Source organism: Heterocephalus glaber, unplaced genomic scaffold (assembly GCF_053883595.1).
Source record: "Heterocephalus glaber isolate CG9 unplaced genomic scaffold, H.glaber_assembly_v1.0 deba00000937, whole genome shotgun sequence".
Lineage (NCBI taxonomy): Eukaryota > Metazoa > Chordata > Mammalia > Rodentia > Bathyergidae > Heterocephalus > Heterocephalus glaber.
Window position 1 is genome coordinate 2,003,872 of NW_028258173.1, and position 27,408 is coordinate 2,031,279.

Consider the following 27,408-nt stretch of genomic DNA (forward strand, 5'->3'; position numbering starts at 1 on the left):
CGAACTTTTGCCCTTGGCTTAGTAAAAATTTCAAATATAGAAAAAAACACCAAACTAGATAATAATGGGAATTTGCTCCTTCTCAGTTGGCACTAAAAGTCCAGAAGTAACTTCCTTCTTTCTCCTGCCTAAGCCTGTAAATAAATAAAGTAAAACTGGCTGTGGTCTCCATCATTCACCTTCCCAATGGACTAACCAAAGCACTTAATCCTCCCGACAAGTGTCCCTCACATCCAGAGTGGTCACCAGAATAAGCCCCACAAGAGGCTTCCCTAGTTACTGTGCAGGAAGGGCTGAAGGACGCCCTGCAGGCCCCAGCTCCTGGCAGCCAGTCACCACACTGCTTCCTTCCTGGGCCACCAGCCGAGGCTGCACAACAAGAAGAACACCATGGCCTCTGCTGCTGCCTTGCCAGAGGCATGTGGCCTGAAGATGCAGAAGGGATGGTTCTTGCTATCTCATTTGCCCTCTGACCTTACTAAACCTGCCACCCTCTTTCCCCACTGTGGCATCCACAGTGTTGAGGAGCCTTAACAGTGACAGCCTGGTGAACTATGCGGCTCACACCTTACTGCTGTGCACTGCTGCAGAGGGAGCCATGGCACTTGCTTCTCCGTGTCATCAGGGCCAGATGGGACTGACTGCTTCTTGTCCCCAGAACCTTCAGGCACTCCCAGACCCCACTTCATCTGCCAGGTTCTTACCTCCAGGTCAAGGCCACCTGAAAGGCCGTCTCTCAGCTCTTCACAGCCGTCCCAACTGACCTTCATGTCCACTTGGCACTGCCACCTTCCTAGACCGCGATGCTGGAGATGGGAATGGGCAGCCCAGAAGACACAGGCAGAGTGGAAGGCCATGTGCATCAGATCCTGCAGGGCCTGCACTCAACCCGGCCCACAGCAGCTTCCTTCCCCTGGAAGGCCTAAGAAAAGGCAAATGGCCAGATTCTACCAGAGACCCAAGAGGCAGGGACAGCCCTGTGGTGACTGAGGAACAGCAAGCTTCAGCTCTGTGCCTATCAGGGTTTTAAAATGTAGGACATGTGAGAAATCTGTTGAGGTGGCCTAATGTTCTGTACCTTTTAGGATGAAAGAAAAAATGATTTTTCAAAAACCAGACTTTTAAGGTCTTATAGATTTTTAGCATTTTTCCCAAAGAATTAACAATTTTTGCAGATGGCCTTCTACAACTGTAAGCAAACACAAAATGCCAGATATTCACAGAAAAGAGTTGTCATGTTTACAACAAAATTATCAGCTTTTTTTTTTTCTCGGACCTTACTGCATTCTCAATATGAATAAAGTAATGCTTTTAACAAATGATAGATGTAGTCTGGCCTAAATAGTGCTTTTTATTTTTATTTTTTTTGGTACCGGGGATTGAACTCTGGACCTTGTGCTTGCGAGGTAGGCAGTGGAACCACTGAGCTAAATCCCCGGCCCTGTATGGCTTTTTAAAAATCACCAATATAATGTCAGATAATTGCACATTAAAAACTTAAATTTAGACCCATCCTTCAACAGAAGCAGTAATTAACTGTATACTACTCCAGAATAAGAGACATCTATATGATAATGACAATGCCATTAAAAAAAAAATCTCTCTTAAATAACATTTTTTAAAGTGTTCATGGAGTAAACAATTATTTAAATGTAATAAAGGAAAGGCCGAGACAGTATTAAAAAGAAAAGAAACTAATACAAACCTCTAGCCTTAAAGATTTTAAGGACCTGAAGTTTGCTTGTGACCCTACTCCGCAAGTTGTTAATGGTCACATTTGGTTACGTGTACCACCTCACCCATGCCTAATATAGGGCCATCACCTCCCACTGCAGATGTTGTGCATCCAGAGAGCACACTGTGGAAGGGAGATAAAACTACTCTCCTCTAAGAAGAGTGCATGCAAATACGCCCGTGGCCGAGGGAAGGCTGGGTTACTAATCCAGAGGAGACTACAGTTCCTGTCTGTGAGTTAAAAGGAAGCTTGCATCCCTAAGGTGCTTGACAGAAACCAGCCCTTGAGAGGCTGCCATTTGAATATCACTAAGAACTCTGATTCACTTTCCCAGTCTTTAGCAGGAGATGTACTTAAGAGTTTCTCAGAAATGAGAAGTTGCTTCTTCAGAACTCGACTGCTTTCCCTGCAAAACCCAGTGCTCTTCTAGGCAAAGGACAAAACTCCTTTGAATAATGGGTATTAACTACATCTCATCTGTATGAGGCTGACCATTTCCTCATGCCCAAAAGCTGCCCCTCCTTGGGCTTCTCCCTGATTCTCCTTCCTGTCTTAGTCTATTTTCTGCTGCTATGACAGAATGCCACAGACTAAGTAATTATAAAGAACAGAATTTATTTCTTAAAGCTCTAGAAGCTGGCAGTGCAATGTCAAGGTGCTGGCATCTGGTAAGCCAACATATGCTTCTTGGAGCAGCATAACATGGCAAGGGCATCACACGGCAACACAGAGCAAACCTCAGGTCTCTCTTCTTGTAAAGCCACTGATGCCATCATAGGGCCCACCTTCACAATCTCATCTAATCCTAATTATCTTCCGAATTTCCCACCTTTAAATACCATCAGCGAATGAATTTAGGGAGTATGTTTCCAACACATGAATTTGGGGATCTATTCAAACCCTGGCCCCATGGCCTCCCTGGATCCCTTCTGTCCATGGATTTCATTCCATCTGCTTCCTTTAGCTCTACTCACTGAATGCTGGAGGCTCCCAAAGAGCACCTCTGTCCCACTTCTCAGCCTCACACTCACAGCCCCCAGGGCCTCCCCACCACCTGGACAGGGATGCCCACAAGTACCTTCTCCCTGCTAGATACAGCACAGTCTCAGCTGCTTCCCTACTCCTGTAGCTCACCACAGCACCTCCCTGCCCGCATCCTGAGGACGACTGAAGCACAGCCCCACAGTGCCCACCCTCTGGCCTCCTGAACAGTCCTGGAGCCCACATACAGCACAGCCCCTCCCTTGAAGGGCTCACATTCTCTCTGTGTTGCCCTGATACATCATGACATAACCATCAGTCTTTCTTTTAACCTGGACTTACAACCAGTAAGTGCTACGAGACGAGACAGTTTCTGCTTTCCATCCGTGTCCCCACAGTGTCAGCCCTTCCCTCCCTAGTTAATGTCCAGAAGTGGTCAGGCACTGCAAGACAGAAGGTAGGGTTCTCAGGTCAGGGTGTAAATAACAGAAGACTGCTCGACAATGAAACATTATGTTAAACCAAAATGCAAAGCCACGTAAAACTCCAGCTTTGTGTTCAGTAAATCAAAGAGAAGGAGGCGGGGGAGCAGCCTGTCCTTCTAGATGGGGCAGTGCCAGTTTTATGCAGACAGAAAAGCCACGGAGCTTTGTACCTGAGTGCACATGGCTTCTATCGTAATGGATCTTATAGAGCAGAGGAAAAAAATGTATTGAGTGGGAAAAATCCTTTTCTTCTGTGAAAAAGAAGAGAGGGTCTAAAAGTTAATTTGGGGCATTTGAGTGGTGAATGAATCCTGTTCCTTTGGTTAAGTTCTGCTGTGTGAATTCTTAATGGCTATAGCTGCCAGTCCTAATTGCCTGAAACACAGACAGGGGAGTGGAGGAGGGAGGGAAGCAATCTGAGCTGAGATGCACTTAGTTCTGGACTGTGGCTTTCTGCTTTGCAAGGAGCAAAGTATATACTTAAAGACTAGTGTGCTCAAATGCTTTTAAATCTTTTTTCTCCTTGCAATGTATTATTTATGATAACTCTTGCTTCATATTGATAGGCGGAGTAGGTTCAAAGGTAGAAAGGGTTAGTATTGTTACAGGATTGCATAGTTTTACTGTGGTTTGATGATTTTCTAGAACTAGAAAAACAGTGGCCTGGGCTGGGGATTTAACTCAGTGGTGCCGCTGCCTGCTTTGCAAGCACAAGGTTCGGAGTTCGATCCTGGTACAAAAAAAAAATAGTGGCCTATCTCTGGCGGCATATTATGTGAAAAGAGAAACCTATGAAAGTATGAACTAACAGAATAACACAGTAAAAAAACAAGTAGACAAAGACATGGGCTGAGAGACAAATCGACTGCTTTGATGACCCTACCCTGGACTCAACAATCACTGACTGGCCATTCAACATGCCCCAAGATGCTCAGTCTCAGGTATCAGGATCCAACAGTTCAGAAGGCAAAGGTCTGCTTCTATTAATCTCATATCTGAATGGGGAGACAGAGTCAACACACAGAGGACTACAGGGAGGTACAGAGAAAAGCAGCCACACCAGGATGAATTATAAAAGGAGAGGGAGTGGGTTCATGGTACATGTGGAGACCAGGAAGGACTTGGCAGGTAAGATGATGCTGAAATAAGAACAAACACCCATGGCTCCACCCACCCCGTGGACAGCTACTAAGCACCTTCAAGGGCAAAAGACAACATTTCAGGAGCTGAGAATGCAGTCCGGAATAGAAGAAAAAGTCCCTGGGTCACAGGGAATGAATGCCTGGCATGTTGTTGGTGGGAATGTTTTAATCTATGAATTTGCTTTTGTTGACAGGTACAGGGCTATTCAGATTTTCTATTTCATTTTGGGTCAATCTGGATAAACTTATTTTAGTATATGTGCTGCTGAAGCAAGCACTGGGTAAACTTATTTTTTAAGGCATCTGCCCTCTTGAGGCATTTTATTTATTGGCATGAAATTAATAGCCTTCCCCTACCACTGAATTAGCCTCTGCAGATTCTGTGGTGATGCCCCCTCCCATTCCTGATGCTAACAGGCTTGTCCTCTCTTACTCTGCCTGGACCTGCCCAGCTGGAGATGAGCCACCAGTGTGACCTATCTCTGTCACCAGCTCTCCATCTCATGCCTTCTGCTCTTTATTATTTCTGTCCTTTCTACTGACTCTGAGTTTATTTTGCTCATCATTTTCTACGTTAAGATAGAAAATCAGATGTCATTTTTATTTAGGTTTTTTTTTTAGTTTTTTAAATTTTTTAGTACCGGGGATCGAATTCGGGTCCTTGTGTTCTCAGGGCAGGTGGCAGAACCACTGAGCTAAATTCCTGGCCCCAGATGTCATTTTTAAAGCTTTCTTTTTCACATAAGAATTTAACACTGTTTCCGCATAAAATGGTTTTCACTGCATTATACAAATTTTGGTATCACATTTTCATTATTATTTAGCTTGAATTATTTTTTTTCCTTATGATTCTTTGATTTATGTGCTATTTCGTTTGCAAATATTCGGGATAGCCCACAGTTTCACATATCATACTCTGAGAATACATTCTATGGTTTTGTACCTTCAAACTTGATTAAGAGATTTTTAGGCCTAGCATGTAGTGAACTTTCCACTTTGGAATGTGAGTTCTATGGTTGTTGGGTAGAGTGTCCTATAAACATTAATTAAGTCAGGGTGATTAATAATATTATTCAGGTCTTTTCCATTAATAGGGCTTTTTTAGGGGAAGGAGTAAAAAGAATATATACTATGCCTAAATGTATTTTTGTAAGGGAGTTAACAATCTATTTTACTATTTTAGCACGTGTGTTGCCGAAGTGAGCACAATTTTACTTACCAGTTCTAATTTACTGATTACTCAAAGGCTATTCAGATTTCCTGCTAAGCTTATGGATGTATTTATTTCCTTCTTTACTTCTGTCCACTTTGCTGTGTGTTAAACTCTGACATTGAGTGCATGCACATAGGATGGAATGTGTGCTTCTGATGGACTGGCCTGCTGGTCACTAGAAAATGTCTCCCTTCATCCCCAGCAGTGCTCACCAATCTTAATGTGTGCTTGGTGATTAATATACAGTCACGCCAGCTTCCTCATAAGTGTTGGGGAGACCTTTCCCTTTCAAGCTCAACTTCCCTATGTCTCTGTACTTACAGGGCACTTCCGTGGACACTAAAAGGTTCATCAGGGTTTTAGATCCGGTCTGACAAAAATTCATAAAGAAGCAAAGAAAGTGAACCACAACTTTGGACAGTCTAGAAAACAACTGGCTCCAACCCTTCAAAAAGTCAACATCTATTGTTAATAAACGAGAACAGCCACAAACTAGGAGAAAATACTTACACAACACCTATCTGACAAAAGACTGACATCTAAAATGTGCAAAGATCTTTTGCAAGTGGGAAGGGGACCAGAGATGGAGGGAAGAGGGAGGGAAAGGAGAAGTAAAAAGAATTAAGATACGTTATGTACATGTATGAACCCCGATGATGAATGTAATCATCATACAGTAATAAAAACACTTAAAAGTAAACAAAATGTAGAAAGAATTCTTGAAACTCAATGACCAGAAGGCACACGATCTGATTTTTTAAATGGGGCAGGACTGGGGGTATAGCTCAGTGGTAGACCATTTGCCTAGTATGTGTAAGTCCTTGGGTTCCATCCCAGCACCACAAAAAAGGGCAAAAGATCTGGACACCTTACCAAGGAAAACGTACAGGTGGCACATAAGCATATGAGATATTCAACATCATATGTCATTATAAATTAATGAATAATAACAACTATAAATACAATAATAAGACGAAATCCCTCTACACCCAAAAGAATGGCTAGTAGCCAAATACAGACAACACCAAATGCTGGTGCGGATGTGGAGCAACAGCAGCTCCCATTCAATGCTGGTGGGCATGCAAATGGCACAGACACTCTGGAAGAAAGTCTGGCATTTTATACAAAGCTAAATAAACCCTTCCCACATGACCCAGAAGTCCTGCCCTATAAATCTACTCAAGTGAGATGAAAATTTATGTCCACACAAACACCTGCCCGCCAATGTTTATAATAGCCTTGTTCATGATTGCCAAATATTAGAAGGAACTGAGATAGCCTTTATAAGGTATATGAATACATAAGCTGTGGTACAGCCATACAACAAAATATTATTTGCTAATAAAAAGAAATGATCTGTCAAGCCATGAAAAGACATGGAGGAACCTTAGATGAATATTGTTCAGTAAAAGAAGCCAGTCTGAAAGGCTACATGCGTTACGGTTCCAACTATGGCACATTCTGGAAAAGACAGATGTAAAGAGGAAGGAGAAAGGGAGACAGTGGTGCAGAGGTGACACACAGAAGACTTTCAGAGCCAAGAAAGAACTCTACATGATATCATAATTCCAGATACATGACCGTGCATTTGGCAAAACTCACAGGATGTCCAACACCAAGAAGGAACCTTAGTATGTTTCTTTTGTTTGTTTGTTTTGGTACCGGGGATCGAACTTGGGTCCTTGGGCTTGCAAGGCAAGCGGACGGAACCACTGAGCTAAATCCCCGGCCCAGGAACCTTAGTATGAACCTTGTGCACAGCGAATAACAATGTATCAATAATGGTTCTTCAATTATAACAAATGTAAAACAACAAAGCAGATACCAATAACAGAGGAAAACCAGAGACCTGTGAAGGATGTGTGAACTCTCTGGACTTCAATTTTTCTGTAAAACTAAAACTGCTTTTAAAACCAAGGTCTACTGACGTTTTTAAGACTGATACATAATTATTTTAACTTACCAAGGGAAGACAATAGGATAGAATTTCACTTTTAAAAAATGTCAATGTCAAGAAAGAACACAGACAAGGAGACTGAGTTACACCCAAGGACACTGTGCAAGCCTCAGGAAGAGGAGCAGCATGTGAACCTTGGCAGGGCCCAAACAGAAAATAGGATGAGCAAGGGGAAAATGTTTGTTAATGCACATTTCTGAGACATCTGGGGAAGTACGAATATGGGCTCTACATTAAATGATATCACGTAATATGAATGATATCATGGAATTGTTTGTATTTAGCTAGAAAGACATCCTCGTTCTTAATGTCATGATGCCCGCATCTTTCGAGTGGTTCAGGCAAACAATACTGGCCCGTGGAGAGACATAAAATAAACCAGGCAGCCGCACCTGCTGTCCATAGGTGAAAACCATATTTATTCTGCATCTATTGAAAACCATATTTGTTCTACTGCTCTTCCAATTTCTGGAAGATCAAACCTCAAAGTTGGTTCTTTGACAAAACTGTTAAGAGAAAGCATATATAATCAGTACCAAAATGATAAATGTCACATCACTAAGAGGCACCCCAGACAGTGATAAGTTAATAATGGGCTATCATGAGCAATAAATGTCAACAAATTTGAAGCTTAGCTAGAAGCACAAACTCCTGACCTGAGAAGAGACAGAAGAACCCAATCTCTTTAACCATAAGAAAACCTCCTCCAACATAACCACATTCAGCCTCACCTGCAAGTTCTACCGACATGTACACAAGTGCTTCAAATCCTACAACAGCTATTCCAGTGCATATGAAAGAAGAAATATCCCCCAACTTAGTTTCTAAGGCCACAGTTATTACTCAGACAATGAACAAAAGTTTAAAATACCAAAAAAAAAAAAATCAGCAAAGTGAATTAAACCATGTATGAAACAGTTTATCATGACAAATAGGTTTTTCCAAGAATAGAAGGTGTACACAGTTACCATGTGACACATTACCAGTTAAAGGGAGAGAAATTATAAGACCAACTTAATAGACACCAAACTAATGGCTTCAGAAAAATTAACATCTATTCATGATTTTAAGAAATCAGTGCAATGGAGACTAAGAGAATGATACCAAAAAAAAAAAAAAAAAAATCAATGAAGCCAAGAGTTGGTTCTTTGAAAGAATAAACAAAATTGACAAACCCTTAGCCAACCTTATCAAAAAAAGGAAAGAAAAGGCCCAAACCCATGCAATTAGGAATGAAAAGGATGAAATTACCATGGACCCAGCAGAAATCCAGAGGATCATCAATACTTACTTCGAGAACCTATATGCCAAGAAGATGGAAAACATAGAAGAAATGCACAGATTCCTAGATACGTGTGAATTACCAAAGTTGAACAAAGAAGACCTAAAAATTCTAAATGACCCAATATCAATCAATGAAACTGAAAACGTAATTAAAAACTTACCAACTAAGAAAAGCCCAGGTCCCGATGGCTTCACTGCTGAATTCTACAAGACATTTAGAGAGGAACTACTGCCACTACTGTTTAAACTCTTCAGTGAAATTGAAAGGGAAGCAATACTCCCAAATTCATTCCTGGAAGCAAGCATCACCTTGATCCCCAAAGCAGAGAAAGACCCAACCAAAAGAGAACTATAGGCTAATCTCACTAATGAACATAGATGCAAAAATCCTTAGTAAGATCAACTGGCAAATAGAATGCAGAAGATCATCAAGATGATCACACACCCTGACCAAGTGGGATTCATCCCAGGGATGCAGGGATGGTTCAACATACACAAATCAATCAATGTAATACACTATATCAATAGAGCCAAGGACAAAATCCATATGATCATCTCAATAGATGCAGAAAAAGCATTTGACAAAATCCAACACGCATTTATGATAAAAATCCTACAAAAAATTGGAATAGACGGTCTCTACCTCAATCTGATAAAAGCCATCTATGAAAAACCAACAGCCAATATCATACTAAAGGGTCAAAAACTGAAATCCTTCACACTAAAATCAGGAACAAGACTATCACCACTGCTTTTCAATACAGTCTTGGAAACATTAGCCACAGCAATTAGACAAGAGAAAGAAAAGGAATAAAGATGGGAAACGAAAAAGTCAAAATGTCATTATTTGTAGATGACATGATACTCTATATAGAAGACCCCAAGAACGTCACCAAAAGTCTTCTAGACTTAATAACCAAATTCAGTAAAGTAGCTGGATACAAGGTCAACACACAAAAATCAATAGCTTTCCTCTACACAAACAACAGACTCACTGAGACAGAAATGGGGCAAACAATTCCTTTCACAATAGCATCCAAAAAACTGAAATACCTAGGAATTGGCCTAACAAAAGAAATCAAAGACCTCTACTCTGAAAACTATAGTACTCTGAAAAGAGAGATTGAAGACAATATCAGAAAATGGAGGGCCGGGAATTTAGCTCAGTGATTCTGCCACCTGCCTCGCAAGCACAAGGACCCGAGTTCAATCCCCGGTACCAAACAAACAAACAAACAAAAAAATATGGCTGCCTTCAAATTTTGGGCCGGGGATTTAGCTCAGTGGTTTTGCCGCCTGCTGTGCAAGCACAAGGACCCGAGTTCAATGCCTGGTACAAAAAAAAAAGAAAAGAAAATGGAAAGACATCCCCTGCTCCTGGGTAGGAAGGGTCAACATAGTGAAAATGGTCATATTTCTAAAACTGCTATATAGATTTGATGCAATCCCAATTGAAATCCCAGCAGCATACTTCACGGACCTGGAGAAAACAATCCAAAAATTCATTTGGAACAAGAAGAGACCTAGGATAGCAAAAGCAATATTAGGCAATAAAGACAAGGTAAGAAGTATCACAACCCCCAACTTGAAACAATACTACAAAGCTATTGTGATAAAAACAGCATGGTACTGGCAAGGAAACAGACCTGAGGATCAGTGGAACAGATTAGAAGATGCAGAAACAACTCCAGGCACACTCAGCCCCTCATCTTCGACAAAGGAGCCAAATACCCTCACTGGAGGAAAGATAGCCTCTTTAATAAATGGTGCTGGAAAAACTGGGTTTCAACTTGCCAAAGATTAAAACTAAACCTGTATCTCTCACCAAGCACTAAACTAAAATCTAAATGGATTAAAGATCTAAATATTAAAATAGAAATGCTGAACTGGCTGGAAAAGGGGTTATGTAGAACTCTTGAAGACACTGGTGTAGGAAAAGATTTTATGAACAAAACCTAAGTTGCCAGTGAACTAGCACAAACAATCAACACAAGGGATCTCTTCTTATTAAATGCTTTTGCACAGCAAAGAGAAACCACCAACAGTGTGAAGAGACAACCCACAATGTGGGGAAAATGTTTCATCTGCTGTTCCTCAGACAAAAGGCTACTATCTAGAATCTATAAAGAACTTTTAAAAATCAGACCTCTCAAATTTAAAGACCCAATCCAAAAATGGGCATCTGAAATGAACAGACATTTCTCAGACAAAGAAGTGGAAATAGCAAATAAGCATATGAAAAAATGTTCAACATCACTGGTCATTCAAGAGATGCAAGGGCCTGGGATTTAGCTCAGTGGTTTCGCCGCCTGCTGTGCAAGCACAAGGACCCGAGTTCAATCCACGGTACCAAAAAAAAAAAAGAACCACCAAAGAGATGCAAATGAAAACAACACTGAGATGCTACCTCACTCCAGAAAGAATGGCTGTTATCATGAAATCAGCCAATAACAAATGCTGGCAGGGCTGTGGGGAAAGAGGAACCCTACTCCACTGCTGGTAGGAGTGTAGACTGTTGTAACCATTGTGGAAATTAGTATGGAGGTACCTCAAAGAACTAGGATTGGAAGTCCCATTTGATCCAACTATTCCCCTGCTGGGTATCTCCCCCAAAGAATTAAAAGAATCATACCACATGGCTGGGGATTTATCTCAGTGGTTTCGCCATCTGCTGCGCAAGTGCAAGGACCTGAGTTCGATCCCTGGTACCAAAAAAATAAAAATAAAAAGAATCATACCACAGTGATATATGTGTACCCATGTTCATAGCACCACAGTATGTAATAGCTAAAACTTGGAAGCAGCCCAACTGCCCATCAATTGGGGACTGGATAAAGAAAATGTGGTATTTTTTATAAAATGGAGTACTTCTCAGCCTTAAAAAATGAGAAATTAGAGACATTTATAGCTAAATGGATGCACATTGAGGTGATACTCTTGAGTGAAATAAGTAGGACATATGTGTAAATACCAAATAGTTTCTCTAGTGTGAGAAACTGAAAGTGTAAATAAGGACTAAAAGGTATAGTAGATAATGTGAAATAGGAAGAAAGGGGGCAAAGGGGAAGGGGAAGTGGAAGGGGTAGGGGAAAGGAAAAAAGGGAATGGAATTAACATGAGAAAATGGAAAAATGTAAACAAAGTCTTTGTAAATAGGGAGGGATGGAGGGGCTGAAGGGAGGGCAGGGGAATGGGGAAAAAATGAGAACCAAGAGAGATCATGTAAAGGTGCAAATTTCTGATGAATGTCATTATATTGTATATCTAGAATGTAGCAATAAAATTAATTTTTCTTTTTTTGGTACTGGGGATCGAACTCAGGTCCTTGTGCTTGCGCAGCAGGTGGCGAAACCACTGGGCTAAATCCCCGGCCAATAAAATTAATTTAAAAAAACATCAAGCCAGATGTGGTGGTGCATGCCTGTAATCCTAACACTTGGCAGGATGAGGTGGGAGGACTGCCACAAGTTCGAGGCCAGCCTGGGCTGTACAGGGAGCTTAAGGCCAGCCTGAACTACACTGTAAGACCTTGTCTCAAAACCAAAAACAAACAAACAAAAAAATCAAACCAGGAATAGAACTTTCTTAATCCAATAAAAGATTTTTTTGCCCTCCCCAAATAGCCTTCTGAACACTGTGTAATGAAATAAAAAGCTTCAGCCAATAATGACAAAGGAGACACAGATGCATCTAGATGCTGCTCCAGTCTCAGTGCAGGAAGACAAGTAAATAAAAGGCACAAACTGGAAAGGAAGAAATGAGACTCTCACATCAGATCTCTTAGGAAAATCCAAGAATATGCACTGATAAGTTATTAGAATCTATAAGAGGTTGGCAATATTGGCATGTATAATGTATGAGTACAAAAATCATCTATCTTTACATAAACTCCGATAAGAAAATTGATTGAGAAATACAAACATTTATCAAGAAAATTATAAAACCGTACTGACATTTTAAAAAACATGGTTTGCTGGATATGGTAGTGCATGCCCACAGTCCCTGCTTTTCAAGAGGCTGAGGTGGGAGGATCACTAGAGTGCTTGAATTTGGGACTAGCTTGGGTAACACAACAGTTTGGAAAGCTTAATACTGTAATGATGTTTACTCTCCCGCGATAATCTATTGATGTACACAATTCTAAAAGGTATTCTCATGGAACTGAGCATAACGGATTCAGCATTTTCACAGATAAAGGGCCAAGATTAGCCAAACCACCACCAAACAGAACAGAGGGGTGCTCACCTGCCCCAAAACCAAGAGTCCGGAAAATCAGACTCGTGATGAACGCTTGGTGTTGAACAGAAAGTTCAAAAACACAACACACAATATAGGTGCAGGATGTACTTCAAAACTGACAATAATGACAACGAAACAGGCAGGTATTAACTTATAACCGTGAATGTGGACCATCCCTATCTCACTCTACACAGAAACAATCAGATCCATGGCAATTTGAAAGACCTAAGCGCAACAGATGAAAACATAAGGAGAACATACAGCAAAATATTTCTATGACCTCCACAGAAAGAAAGTCATCTTAAACAAGGAATAAGAGGGCTGCACCATAAAGGAGAGGGTGACCGTTGTGGCCACTTCAGAATAAACAGGTTCTGTCCATCAAGGGACACCATAAAGAGAACGGGAAAAAAACTGAACAAGTCATAAACCCAGAGAAGACAGTCACAGTTCATAAGAATGAAGAAGAGTTACTGTCTGGAATATAAAGAGTTCCCTCAAACAAGTAAGAAAAAGGCAAACAACCCAATGGAAAACAGACAGGAGCCTGGGTGCTTCACAGAACAGGAGGCCTATGTGGCTGGCATATAAATCAAAATGTGCTCACCCTCAACAATTACCAAGGAAATTCAAATTTCTACCATTTCTATGCTCACCCAACTGGTAAAAATAGAAATAATTTCTGGCAGCACCCAGGGTTGGTGAGGAAGGTGGCACCTGAAACACTTGTGCCATTTGAAACAGTACAAATATCGGACCCACCAATGTCCTCCTGCACAGAAGGCACTGAGAGGGTACAGGCATGCCACGGCCTCACACGTGGTAGGAAGGAAGAAGTCATCTGGCTGCCATGTGACAAGGGATGAACGTATACATCAGAAGATGGGTGAAACAAGGACATGCTTGCAGGACCACTGGGTGGTCCCAGGTCAACCACAAAGACCCCAGACCTACAGTGTATGCATTCCAAACACGTGTGGGGATCTACAAGAAGAACACAGTAAGAAGCAGGTCCAGATTCTCTGCACCAGTCATGTGGGGAGGGAGGGGTGCCAAGGAGGACATGTAAAGACTTCGGGAGACTTCTTTCCTAAATGAGTGGTGGCTGTCTGGCCACTCATCATGTCATGTTTCTTTAAATTCTACTTTTGTCATAATTACAGTTTTAAATTTACTTAAAATTTAATTACTAAAGAGTTCCTAGTTATATCTACAGGAGAAATGGCCCTGCCCTGAGGGAGGTCTGCAGCTAGCGCCCCCCAATTCCCTTGCTCACTGAGTCTTCATGGCCAAGGTCCTGGAACCTTGCTCTAGGTGTCTCCAGTTTTCCTACCGGCCAACACTGCAACGTCTAGTCTCTGGCAGGCCATCTGACTTCTGAAAGAGGATTGCACTGTCTCTGCAGAGTGGCTGGGCCTGAGCACTTTAGAATAGTCAGGGCACCTTGTTTTCTAAGAAGCTCACAGAAGGGAAGCCTCTAACAAAACTGTTTAGGCTGGGGGCAGGTGCTCTTGAGGCCTCTCCTCAGAGAACTACACACCGCCATCTACTCATGCTGTGCTTTGGACCTTTTGGCAGTGTGTCCTCCAAAAGAAATGGCTCCTGTGCATGATTATTTTTCAGCTTTTATCACCAACATGGAGGTAATCCCAGAATTCCCTGCAGAAAACTGACCCCACATCCCAGTCCACCTTCCTACTCTCTGGGTTGCTGAATGGATGAACTACCCACAGGTCAGCAGAGGTACTGGTGAGCCAGGCCTCATCCAAGCACCCAGCTGAGTGGCCTTCAGGCAAGAGGACAGCAGGATGCTGAGGGTGGGCCCACCTTGTTGAAGACCCAGACCTCGCCGTTCACCGTGGGCCTGGGCACCCCATGGCCATTATAGTGGAAAAGGACACGTTCCTCCTTGGCATTCCGGCGCAGTGATGTGCAGAGTTTCTTGACTTCATCCACAGTGGGATCCAGGCTCTGCTTATACCGGGCCTGTGGTGGGAGAAGAAATGAGATGCTTGTCAGGGACTTGGAACAGCTAGAAGGCATACTCCTCCTGTGCTCTGGGTCGGTAGTTAGCAGCCAGCCCTGCACATATGACCCCAAGCTTCTGCATCTAGAGAAGTGAACAAGAGCTACATCACAGGGAAGGTGAGAGCCTGCTCCTCACTCATTCAACACATATTCACTGTGAGCCATGACAAAGACCAAAGGCCTGCCACATGGCAACCTAGGTCAGATGCTGTTGTTACACTGATACCAGGTGTTTCTCAGAAGCAGGGAATCCCTCTGAACACACTGGAACATGGAACAGAGACAAGCAGCTCAAATGGGGCCTGTAGTGTACACAGCAGCAGTGGCAAAGTTAAGGGGGAGACAGAGCTGTGAAGCACATTCCTGCCCTCAACTGCTCAAAACCCCCTACTCTTGCCTGGACCTTCACTGGCCATAGTGCAGGAGTCACCAATTAGCAGGACCTGAAATTAACATACAAACCTCAAGAGTCTTTATATATACAAACAATAGACAGAGGGCATTGTGGCAAAAGAAACCACACTAATAAAGCAACAAAAAGTAGGAATAAGCTTAAGAAGAGATGTACAAAATGTAGTTGAGAACTTGTCAACACTCTCCCGGAAAACACAGAATACTTGAACAAACAGAACAGTGTTCCTGCCTGGGTAGGACACTCAACATTCTGAAGATGCCAGCTCTCCCCAGGTCATTCACACATTCAATGCAGTCCCAGCCAATTTCCCACTGAGCTATTCTATGGAGTTAGACAAGCTGCTACTGAAGTCCACATGGGGAGTGGGGGGGGGGGGCGCACAAGAAGATCCAGGAAAACATACAAAAAGAAACCCTATGGAGGACAGCCTCCCCAGCATCCCAACCTCTACCAGGGCCTCTAATTAAGATGGGGGTGGGAACAAGACCGTGGGTCAGGGAGCTGGAACACAGAGTCTAGAACCAGAGCCTTGCACTCAACTTGGCTTCTCATGAGTAGCATTTACACAGCCATAATATTCTGAGTGTTGATTCTGTTAAAGTTGTGCTAAGCTGCAGACAGGAGGTCTGGAGCAGGCCAGCGCAGACAAGTCTGGCCATGTGACAAGGATGCTGAAGCCAGTAAGGAAGACGAGGGTCTCTACTTCATATGCATTTCTCCTTGTTTGGTTACAAAGAACTTTTAATAATAAATCTCCAGTAAAGAAGAATGGAAGGGATGAATATTAAAGCACTAGGCCACACCAGGAAGTCAATAAAAATGCCCCAAGTTGATAAATCAACAACACAAAGCACAAACATATTCTTCAAAAACATGGCCCACCAGAAAAAGACTGTGAAGAGGGTTTGCCTGTATGTGGGTATTATGCTCTGATTTCAAAAAGCAATATGTATGTTCACGACTTTGATAAACTGTTTGAACTTAATTTTTAGGGGTTTTTTTTTGGGGGGGGTAGTGGGAATCAAACTCTCCAGCTAAATCCCCAGCCCTAAACTTTATTTTTTAAAAAGACATAAAATAAATAAAATCCATGCCACAATATAGCTTGAGAGAAACTGCAGCAAGAGTTTGGACGAGCAAGCAGAAAAGTAGCGGCAAATGAGTACCCGGGCCCACTGCAGACCTCAGAGGACAGCGGGGCCAGGCTCAGTAAGTGCCTGATGTTCAGAGGAGAGCAGAGAAGAGCAGAGCAGAGCAAAAGCTGGGTGAGGCATAATGTTTGGTTTCAGGTTTCCTGGCCTTTGGAGAAAAAAGAAGGTTACAATGTTAGCTTCTCTTCATTGATACACAAGGTCTGGGTTCATTAATTATATACATTATAACTACAATTTAAAACAATATAAACTCAATGTACTATTCAAATATAAACTTCTCAACGGCATACTACACTTCACACTAGGAGTCATCAGCTGAGGATGAATGTGAAAGCTTTAGAATGGCGTTTCCAGGTTCTCCAGACTCCTGGCACCTCTAAGCAAAGCCCATCAGAAACCACTGTACCACAGTATAATTTGGGTCCTTGCCTAAGGTGGCAGGATTAGGGTCCAGTAAAATGGAATCCCTCTCAGTGCTTCCTCCCTCAGAAGCAGGATGCTACTGGCACAATAAAGTAGTACGACAGAGGAAACCGACAGAATGCTAACTCACAGTGCAAGGTTTTCAATTTCATTTTCATCCATCAAGCATTGTGTGTTGATGTGACATCCATATGGGGACTCTACCAGAACAAGGCTGGCTGCCTCTCAGGGAGCAGTGGGAAAGAGTATCAGGAGAAGGATGCTGCTGCAGACCTGGGGCTGGGGGCATCACTGCCCAGGAGACCTGCAACAACATCCAGCTCAGATGTCCCTGGAGCCTGCTCAAAGCCTAGCTCTTCTGCAAAATTCTTTGCTGAACCCCTTAGGCAGCAAGTATTCTTTCTTCTCAACTGACTTACTCTGCTCACTACACTTGTGGGACTGTCTAAATTCTATTCAGACTGGGAAGACACCCCTACAATTCAATTCAGCATGGGTACTGTTTTAATAGCCTTTCCATGGCTTTACAACATATACAGTTATTAGCAACTGTTGGTAAGTGACAATCAGATTGCTAATGACATTAATTAGAATAACTGGTAAAGAAACAAATTAAAGTCATCAAATCCTATCTGACACTGAAATGGCATAAGTTAATGTCGATGTATGTGGAAGAACAGGGAGATCTAGGTGCTCCACACTGAAGTGTCCATCAAGCCTTTCAAATGCTTTGCTATCTGAAATTCTGCATACAAAATGGCCAACACCTGCAACTTAAGGGAGGAGAGGTTTACTTGGTGAGTTTCAGGGGGCTCAGTCCCTGCATGGTTGGCTGGCTCCAAGGCAGCAGTAGCATGGTAGAGAAAGGCTCCTTACCCAATGGCAGCCAGGAAGCAGAGAGAGAACAGAGGAGCAGGGAAAAGAACACACCTTTCCAGCTATGCCCACGGAGGCCTACCTCCAACCAACCCTCAGCTTCCAGCAGCACATTCAGCTGTAAACTCATTCACTGGTGAGTACAGCACCCTCACAATCCAATCACCTTCCAAATGCCCCACCTCTGAATATATGAGGTTTTTGGGTCTAAGCCATTTTAGATCTAAACCGTAACATGAGTGAAGAGTGGATCCGTGATGTAATGAGTGCTTAGCACTCACAAACTCCTGGGTTTAATGCTCAGCCTGAAAAAACTTTGTATAAGAGTTAAGAAAATGGGCTGGGAATGTAACTCAGTGGCACTGCACCTGACTCGCAAACACAAGGTCCTGAGTTCGATCCCTGCTACCAAGAAAAAAAAAAAGAGTTAAGAAAATGATTGAGGTAGGGATCCAACTCTCCAAGGGGTCACAGGGTGTCAAGAGGGGGAAGCTCCAAAGTGGAAGAGCAAAAATCTCAGCACTCATGGGAGTCCCGAGGGCCACAAGTGGCCTTCGGAAGGGGTCCAGGCAAGGAGAAGGAGGCTTGGTTCCTCCAGCAGCTGCTGCTGATGTGAGATTTTACCCCAACCCCAAAGCTGGAGCTCTGGGCCCCATACACCCCATGCCCTCTCTTCCAGAGATCACAGAGCTGCTCAGACTAAAGCAGCAGCCATTTGCCACATGGACCTATTCAACACTGGAAGTGTGCCTGGTCCAAACTGAGATGTGCCATTGGCCGTGGTGGAACACACCTGTAATCCCAGCATTCTGAGAGGCTGAGGCAGGGCAATCATAAATTTGAGCCCAGCCAGGCAATTTCCTAACCTCATGAGACCCTGTCGCCAACAAAAAATAAAAAAGGGCTGAAAATTATAGCTTAGTCCTTGGGCTCAATCCCCAGTACTGAAAAAACAAAAATCAAAACAAAAACTCAAACAACAAAAACCAAAATGAGATGTGCTATAAGTATAAAATATACCCTGAATTTTGAAGGCTCTCCAAATTAATAATTTTTATCCTGGGCTGGGAGTGTAGCTCAGTGGTAGAATACTTTCCTGGCATGTTCAAGGCCCTGCATTCAATCCCTAGCACCACAAAAATAAAAAATTTTTAAAGTATATATATACATATTATATATATATATATATGTATATATAACATATTGAATTGATAATATTCTGGATATATTGGGTTAAAGAAAATGTTTTATTAAATTTTTGTAAAAGGAAAGAAAGAAAATGACAGAGGCAGCCTGATTCATCACTGATGCATTGTTTATTTGTGCTCTGGGCAAGACAGCAAAGAGGCTGTATCTTAATGTTCTACACTTGGATTTTGCTTAATCCCATAAACCAAGATAAGAGTAGTTGATAAATGAAAACAAAGTTCTGAGGGCAATGAAGGAAACATTTTATTCAGATGTCATGACTTTGGCTATGTGCCCTCCAAACTGACATCTACGGAGATAAGTACATTCTGAAATTAGAAATAGAGATGGCTAAACATTATTTCCAAATGACAGATGCAAGAAACCAGTCAATGGTGGAGATTGCTTCAAATCCACACAGCAGCGAGCACCTCCTCTTGCCAGTACTTCCCCCACCCCCAACAAGAACTTTGAACATGCACAGAACCCAGTTAAAGCACTCTGGGCCACACACCTCAGCCTACTGTGATATGGCCTGCATAAATCCAGAGCTTGGAGTTTTCTCTGAATCACAGCAGCTATTCTATTAAGGCTAAAGTGGGCAGCAAATCACATCCAATTATGGCAGATATTTTGCTCTGGACCTTATGTAAATCAAAATAAGTACCTATACATTTTCAATATAAGTTCTTTTTAAGATGCATCCAAGCTGAATAGATAGAAATGAGAGGTATTCAAAGAACATTTCAGCACAAGAAACTACAGCCAAGAGCAGCAGGGCAGAAGGGCCAGGGGTGCCTCCTGGAGGCTCCCCGGGGGAAAGGGGGCTTGTAGCAGGTGAGAAGGTGCTGGCAAATACTGTACCTGTTTCCGCTTGCAGGAATGTTTTCAGGTGGCTCCTGCAGGGACAGCAAAGACCAAGCAAGACATAGGACTCAAAAACATGTTTTCAATAGGTGCTAAAAAGGGTTCTCAATTTGTTATTTATTTTCTCTGGCAGACAAAAAACAAACAAAAAATAAAATAAAACAAAAACTGAAAGCATTTTTATTTCCTACCAAGAGAAATAGTAGGGAAATCATATGGAGAGAGGCACCGGGTCAAAAGAGTTCAGTGGTTTTCAAGCTGTCTCTGGCCACCCTTTTGGGTGGGCCCTGGTGGTGAGCTCTCCACAGCGGGCTGGCTCCAGATGTTTGGGGCAGCATGTGTGGCTGAGGTAGCACTGCTAGAAGTGCCTTGGACACTCTCCCAGAGCAAAACGATACCTGTGAGATGAACAACTGGCCAGGCGAGAATGCCTCTCAACTAAAAGCAAATAAATCAGGAAGAAGTGCTAGAAGGGGACCTCCTTCCCATGCACTTGGGGCTGGAAGCCAAATGCCAGAGGATGGGCCCTCCCCCACCTCCCACGACTAGAGCAGGAGTGGTGGGAAGGTTCCAGAGAACGTAGCCTCTGCTCAGCAACCAGTGGGGACCATGGTGACAGAAACATGCCGTCTCCAGCTGCCTCTCCAAGCACCTCTCTGGCCACTGGGGGATTTTATCAGACAATATGAAGAAAACAGCAAATAAATCTTTGTGCATATGTTTATTCCCCATCCATGCGGATTTCCTGAAATTTCCTGCCATGTGTGATAAAAAGTGCAGGAGCTATCACTGTTAACTATCATGCCCGTGTGGAGTACTACCTTCATTACTCACCTTACAATTAATTACTACCAAAGCAGTGCTGACTGACTCATGCATGGCTCAGTATCTAGGAGGTGCTCACAAGCACTGTATCCTCACACATGGAAGCCAGACAGGGTACTGGGGCCACATGTTCATAGTTCACAGGGGAAGCAGGTCACCTCAGCGCACACCCCTCATGAACGTCATGTGATTCCGGCATTCCAACCCAGCTCTTGACTTGGTGTATGCCTACCTCTCCTCGTGCACATTAACACTCACTGTGAACACAGGACACATTTTTTCTGAGTCAGAAAACTTCTGAAGTTATGTGCTGTAAACACAATTAGGAAAGAACATGTGTAGAACTTGGCAGACAGCAAGGCAGAAAGAAAAAAGAAAAGGTACTAGCACCAAACCCAAGACATCAGGAGTTTCCCAACTTCCCATACCCACCCTGCAACTTGCTGTTAGGCTACAGAAATCCCATCTAAAGTGGAGAAAAGAGAAGCCACTCAAAGACGAGACACCTAAACTGAGAACAAGCCGCATTGCTAATCTGTATGTCTGTCTTCCCAGAGCACTGGCACATCTGCTCAGCAGTGCCGAGGTTTATCTGCAGGTCCACAAATTGCTGGGTGATTTTCAAGTGTAAACGTCAAGGGCTCCTTGCTTGCTGTCTATATCTCACTTATTATTTTACTGCTATTGCACAGTTTTTCTCAATTCTGCTCTCCTCTGCACAGCTATTGAACTAGAATTTGTGAAGTCACAGCTCCACTGAAAAAAATCATTCGTTGTCTCCAGAGATTACACCTAAATAGGAATGTTGTTCTTCCAAACCATACACAAGGCCCCAGCTGAAATCACTGAGAAATATCAATAAAATTAGGGAGTTGGGTTTTTTCGTTTTGTTTTGTTTTGTTTTTTGGTACCAGGGATCAAACTTGGGTCCTTGAACTTTCGAGGCAGGTGGCAGAACCACTGAGCTAAATCCCTGGCCCAGGGATTTGTTATTTCTGACCTTGGCTCCAGCTAGGTCTTGTCTTGTGGGTCTCCAAAAAAAATGACTCAGCCTCATTTTCTTACCTATTGCGCCAAGAGGACACATTAATAGACCAGCATGAAAGGCACTCCGGATATTAATAATATGCCTCCTGGGGTTTGACAGGAATTAATTACTATTTTTAAGAGCTTTGAAATGAGAAACACTAAATTAAATGTTACCATGCCACGGTAAGGTTTTGTTTCTAAATGAGAATGCCTCAATAATGGCTCTGTGGTGTGAGAGACAGGAGTGGCAGAAGAAGCATCTAATCGTTTGGGGGATTTATGGCCATTTTCACTGGGTATACAAAATGACAAAGCAAGTCTCTAAAATACTGCCTATTGTGTTAGTTGCTCCTGAAAAGCCAAATCTTGAGCTGTAATAAAATACACACATGGGAATTGTGGAGCCTGCAGTAGAAGAACAGGAAAAAAAAAAAGAATAACTGAATAAGACACAAAGAAAGCCCTTTCTGGGGTTAATGAAGGGAAGGCAGCTCTGAGTCCAATTCCTGCTCAGGGATGGTCTCCTGATGGTCTCCCACTCCGGCCACACCTGGCAACCTTAGATGCTAATGAAGCCTAGGAAGTATGCCTGCGATTGGATTTTGCAGTCTGTGTGTAAACACAGCTTCACTGCTCGTCCTCGCACAAAGACAGCCTCCAGGGGCCAGAGAGCTATGTGGAGGAGCGCTCTGCAACTTTTGGGATGGGTGGCAGCGTGGGCCCTCCCCAAACTAGTGACATTGCCAGTGTATCTGAAGGACAGCCGGGCCGCCCTGGGAAGGAGGAGGAACCCAAGGGTGCTGCTCCATGGGGCCTCTCTGGACAGGAGCCCAGGGTGAGAAGGGCCTGGGCAGCAGTGGAAGTATGCAGAGATGGTCACCTTCTAGCCATCCTCCCATCTCCCTTCAGCAGCATAATATGTCCAGCTCAGACCCAAGGAGCTGAAATGGCATATGGGACACTGGTGTGTTCTGTCACTGGCTTGGCTGGAAGACCAGCGCATGGGCACAGCACCCTGAATGGAGCAGCGTGTGGTGCTAAGGACAGCAGCGCACGAGTCACTGGGAACAGCAATGCTATGTGTTCTTTGGTCCTGCCTCTACATTCTTCATGCTGCTTCAGCCTGCTCCTGTTAATCAGGAGCCCTTTGTGACCAAGCGAGAGGGGAGTTTCCAGTGAAAGGTCTCCAGGTTGGCCGCAGCTCCATTCTCCCACCACGCCACCTTCGCTGGGCTCTCCTGCCTCTCGACCACCCTGACTGCTGCCCCTCACCTTTCCACCCCTACTCCTCCTTCAGTCCTCACACGTGACTGTCACTCAGCCTTGGTCCTCTTGTGCTGCATGCCTCTCCTATGTGTGCCTTCAGGAGCAAGTCTATCACTGAATCCTCTGCCTCACACTGGACTCAGCTACCTGAACCAGAACACAGAAACCTCAGGCTTTCCTTTGCTCTCCCTCCTTCCTGCTTCCTTCAGCCAGTGGGTACCCAGGACATGCCCTCAAACACAGCTGTACCACTTCTGTCTTCATGAGGGTCAAGCATACTGTCTTCAGGCCTCTGGTCTAAGCCGCCTTCCAGTCCCTGCCATTCTGTCAGAGTTCAGTGACCAGTCCACCTGCTTTCTAAAAACAAACCCAGCAATAACCACGGCCTCCAAGATGAACTGCCAGCTCCGAAAATGGCCCCCAGCTGTCCCACTGTGTGATACCCACATGCCCTCCACTCAGCCCAGTTCCCTCTCCATGATCCCAATGGTCCTGTGCTTTGGTGATTCGGCACCTCTGCCCAGGGTCAGGCCTAGCCTAGCAGGGCATGGCTGCTTTTGTCCTCCCCAAAGACCTACCCTACAAGGCTCAGCCCCATGGTCCTCTCACACAGACGGCCTGGCCCTCCAAGACCACAGCCCTGAACAAACACCCCTCTCTCAAGCTCTCTGATTCCATCTCTCTGGACACAGACATTACCCAAGAGCAGTGAGTGGGATGAACCAGCATCCGAACTGTATTTACCTTATCAACAACTGTTTGCCTTTAATTAACTAAGAGATCCCCATGATCCCTGCACAGGTTTGTCCTAACACAGATCTCAGGGTTAAGTTTACATCAGCAAGAATGTAGGGCAGATGTTATACAGTTTGTATTCTATGTCCCAACATTTGCATATTTTATTTTCTCTTTAAATGTTTCCACGGTAATATGCTGTTCTATGTGGTTTTCTCCTGGTGTTACCATTATAAAACTCGTTTTCTTCCCCAATCCCTTATTAAAGAACAAAACAGAACAAAAACTACCATTTACATGTTTAAATAGAACCCTTGAGTCTCTGAAATATGAAAAGGAAGCCTGCAAACCAGTCTCCAGTTTGTGTGCTGCCTTGAGAACCATCCTGTCCTAAAGGGACTTGTAGCCATGAAGCCACCGTACTGGCTCTGAGTTGTACAGAAAGAGCCAGGCAGCTCCATCCAAAATGAAACCAGGATCCTTTGCATCGTTGTCACAGAGATGGCTCAAAACCAGCTCACCAAACAAAACAGCCAGACCCAGTCTAGGCATTGTGGACACAGCATCCTTGATCACAGAGTGTCCCAGGCAGCCCCCGGCCTGTCTCCCTTTGTTTTGCATCCTTCTTGGATTGGCACCTCTGCAGTCTGAGTCCTTACCACGCTGAGTGGAAAGGGTCAAGTTAACTGACTTCTCAGAAATAAACAACTTGGCCATCAGAGGTCTACATCATGGAGGCCACAAGCTACTTTTCAATTGGTGCCAGAACTGCGACTATTATTCTGGAATTTCAGGTGACACACAAAATATATGAAGCCCACATGTCCCATGCCACTTTACCTTAAATGACTGCTTGCAGAAATCAGCTTCACAGTGGCCACAGGTATTCCCTTCAACTCCTTCTGTGTCCCTATGAAGGCTCTGACTCCAGGTTCCCCTTGCCTGCAGTTTCTAGCATGCCCCTCATGGTAGAGGTGAGTGGAAAAGAAGTACAGCAGATGTGTGTGCAGGTGAGTGGCTCCAGTGACAGGACCCACCAGCCACTTGACCTAGGACATCATGGAAAGCTTAACTTTCCCCCTCTATGACAAATGTACTAGTGTGACCTTGCCTATTCATGAGAGTGTTGTGAAGGGAAGCATGGCAGAGTGCTCTCTAGGCAGAGGATCCGCAGCATCCCTAGCTCGTGCAATGGGCCAGCTGCTGTTCTGACCACTCACTTCCTATGCAGTCACCGTTGTTCCCTCAGTGACCACCACCACACAAAGTCAACACTGGTATCACTCCTGCATTGCAGTCAGGAAGCTGAAGTACAAAGGGAATAGGAACCTCACAAGTTCACACCCACGGCAGGGCCCATTTCAAAGCCAGAGAGGCTTACTATTTACTGCTCACCACCTTCATGCTACTAATGGAGACCGGGAAGCATCTTCCTATGTGTGCAAACTGGAAACAAGCAGGAGTCACAGACTAGAAGAGTTATCTATCAAGCAGCCCTAAGGTCCTTAGGGCCTATCTCCTGCCCCTACAGCTGGCCCCTGTGTTTCTGGCTCACCACTGTTCCCCTGAAGACAGCTAGCATCTGCTAGAACCCTGGGGGGCCAATGCACAGAGGCTAGGAACTGCCTGGAGGGCCACAAGGCTCTGCTGGAGATGGTAGATCCCAACACCCTGCGTCACTCACTGCTATCAACCTGGCCAAACTGCTCCCAACCATGCCATACTGCCTTGAGAAAAAAATGCCCTCCTCATGTGAATGCTGGGCCACTGCCAGTGGGACTGACACCTTATGATGATGGTGACCTGGAACACTTGATATCTACTAACCCTCCAAGCAGGGAAAAGAACAGAACTTTAGGAACCCAACAGGCTGTAGAGGATGACGGGTGGGGGGCAGGGAGACTGGACCCTGGTCACCAGGCCTGGCACCACTCACAGGACACATGTGCTCAGACCCACAACCTCACCCTGTGCCTCTGCCATGGCTCACAGAGAACCCCAAAGATAGCTCTCATTCAGCCACAGTACACATTACCATGTGAGCAACTGCAAGCTTGCAGAGGACCTGCCCTCTATAACACCCAACAAAATGATAATACACAGCACAAGGCCCAACACTGCATGAGAAATGGATACTTGTTAAACCAGGTCTGCAGAGCAGTCTCCAGGGCCATGCCCTGCTGCACCACCACCTGAGAGCAAGCTTGAAGGAACACTCAAAGAAACCTGCATGCCAGAGGGGCTTGTGAGAAAGAGGTGCCTACCTACCTTCCACCTTTTGCCACCAAGATGCATTCTGAATGAAGTATATAAGGGAAGAGCAGCAGCCAAGAAGAAAGCCAAAATTTTAGGACCTGTTATCATTTGGTCTATAGCTGGCAACTCAAACTGTCAATGCTCGTGGAAGCATTCTTGATAATACAATTTATTTGCCTTTCAAAAAATTTATAATTTCTTATCAGATTTCTATCTGAGCTCACGATGACCCATCAGAGGCAAACCTATGCGAAGCGTCAGAAATCTGGGCATGACCCAGTACAACAAGCTGTTGGCTCAGGCCATAGCTCCAAGGACCACAGAGAACCCTCTGAATGCTCCCTAGCCTCCCCGCTTGCCATCCCAAGGATCCAGGGGTTTGGGCTGTGCTTACCAGCTCTGCTGCATGTTCTCTGGTTCACTAGCTGGCATCATCTCACTGGCCTTGGAGAAATGCCAGGGTTTCTTTCCAAGTTCCCCAGGAGTACCACCTGAATCTCCACTGTGTGGAAGAACATGTACCTACAGCATGCAGGGACACATGGGACTTGCACCATGCACTTGCAGATAAGAAACGACAACAAGGACACTGAAAGGACCATAAGGCCAGGGTAATGCCTCATATTTGAACACTTGTCTTACTGGAAAGAGCAGTTTTACATGAAAATTGTAAAATCGTTGTCACTCTTTCTTCTATGTATTATTCAATAAGAATCCCTCATTCTTTATTTTGCAAAAAACACAGAAGAGAACTAAAATAGTCAGTTTACGACTCAAAATCCAAGAACAGATGTTATGGCTCCTAGATAAGGCTAATGCACTGCTGAAGTAGAGGCTCCTGTGCCTCTTCAGACCTGTGCAGAATGCCCTGAGCTGGCCCACAAATGCTGTTCTCCACTGGGACCGTTGTACCCCAGGGGCCTTGTAATGTCTGCAGAAAGGCCTGGCTCTCAGAACAGGTGTGTGTGTGTGGGGGGGTGTCCTACTGCCATCTGATGGGTAAAAGCTAGGGGACCTGCTAAGCAACCTACAACTATCCCTACCACATGCAGGGGCATGGAGACCAGCATAACAAATTATTGGGCCAAAATGGCAACAGTGCTGAGTTTGATAAATCACTTTAGAGGAATGAATGGAGTTCTGATTCTAATGAGGATACATGGATTCTAATCTGATATAGTAGAAAAAGAGCAGTAGCAAAAGTAGAGAAAGGGCCAGGGATTTAGCTCAGTGGTTCCGGCGCCTGCCTCATAAGCACCAGGTTCCGAGTTCGATCCCTGGTACCAAAAAAAGAAAAAAGAAAAAAAAAA

At 44.1% G+C, this 27,408-nt stretch overlaps 1 protein-coding gene across 5 annotated transcripts in view; it reads right to left on the reverse strand.

The window, feature by feature from the left end:
- The window catches only part of Rptor (regulatory associated protein of MTOR complex 1), a 371,772-nt gene that overhangs the window by 216,158 nt on the left and 128,206 nt on the right, over positions 1-27,408 (reverse strand). For 4 of the 5 annotated variants that reach the window (XM_013078167.3, XM_004860899.4, XM_004860898.4 and 1 more), the window contains one exon: positions 14,864-15,022. The exons of the other annotated variant lie outside the window; for it this stretch is intronic. In XM_013078167.3, the coding sequence (XP_012933621.2) occupies positions 14,864-15,022 (159 nt within the window). The remainder of the gene's footprint in view (positions 1-14,863; positions 15,023-27,408) is intronic. 5 annotated transcript variants of the gene reach the window in all.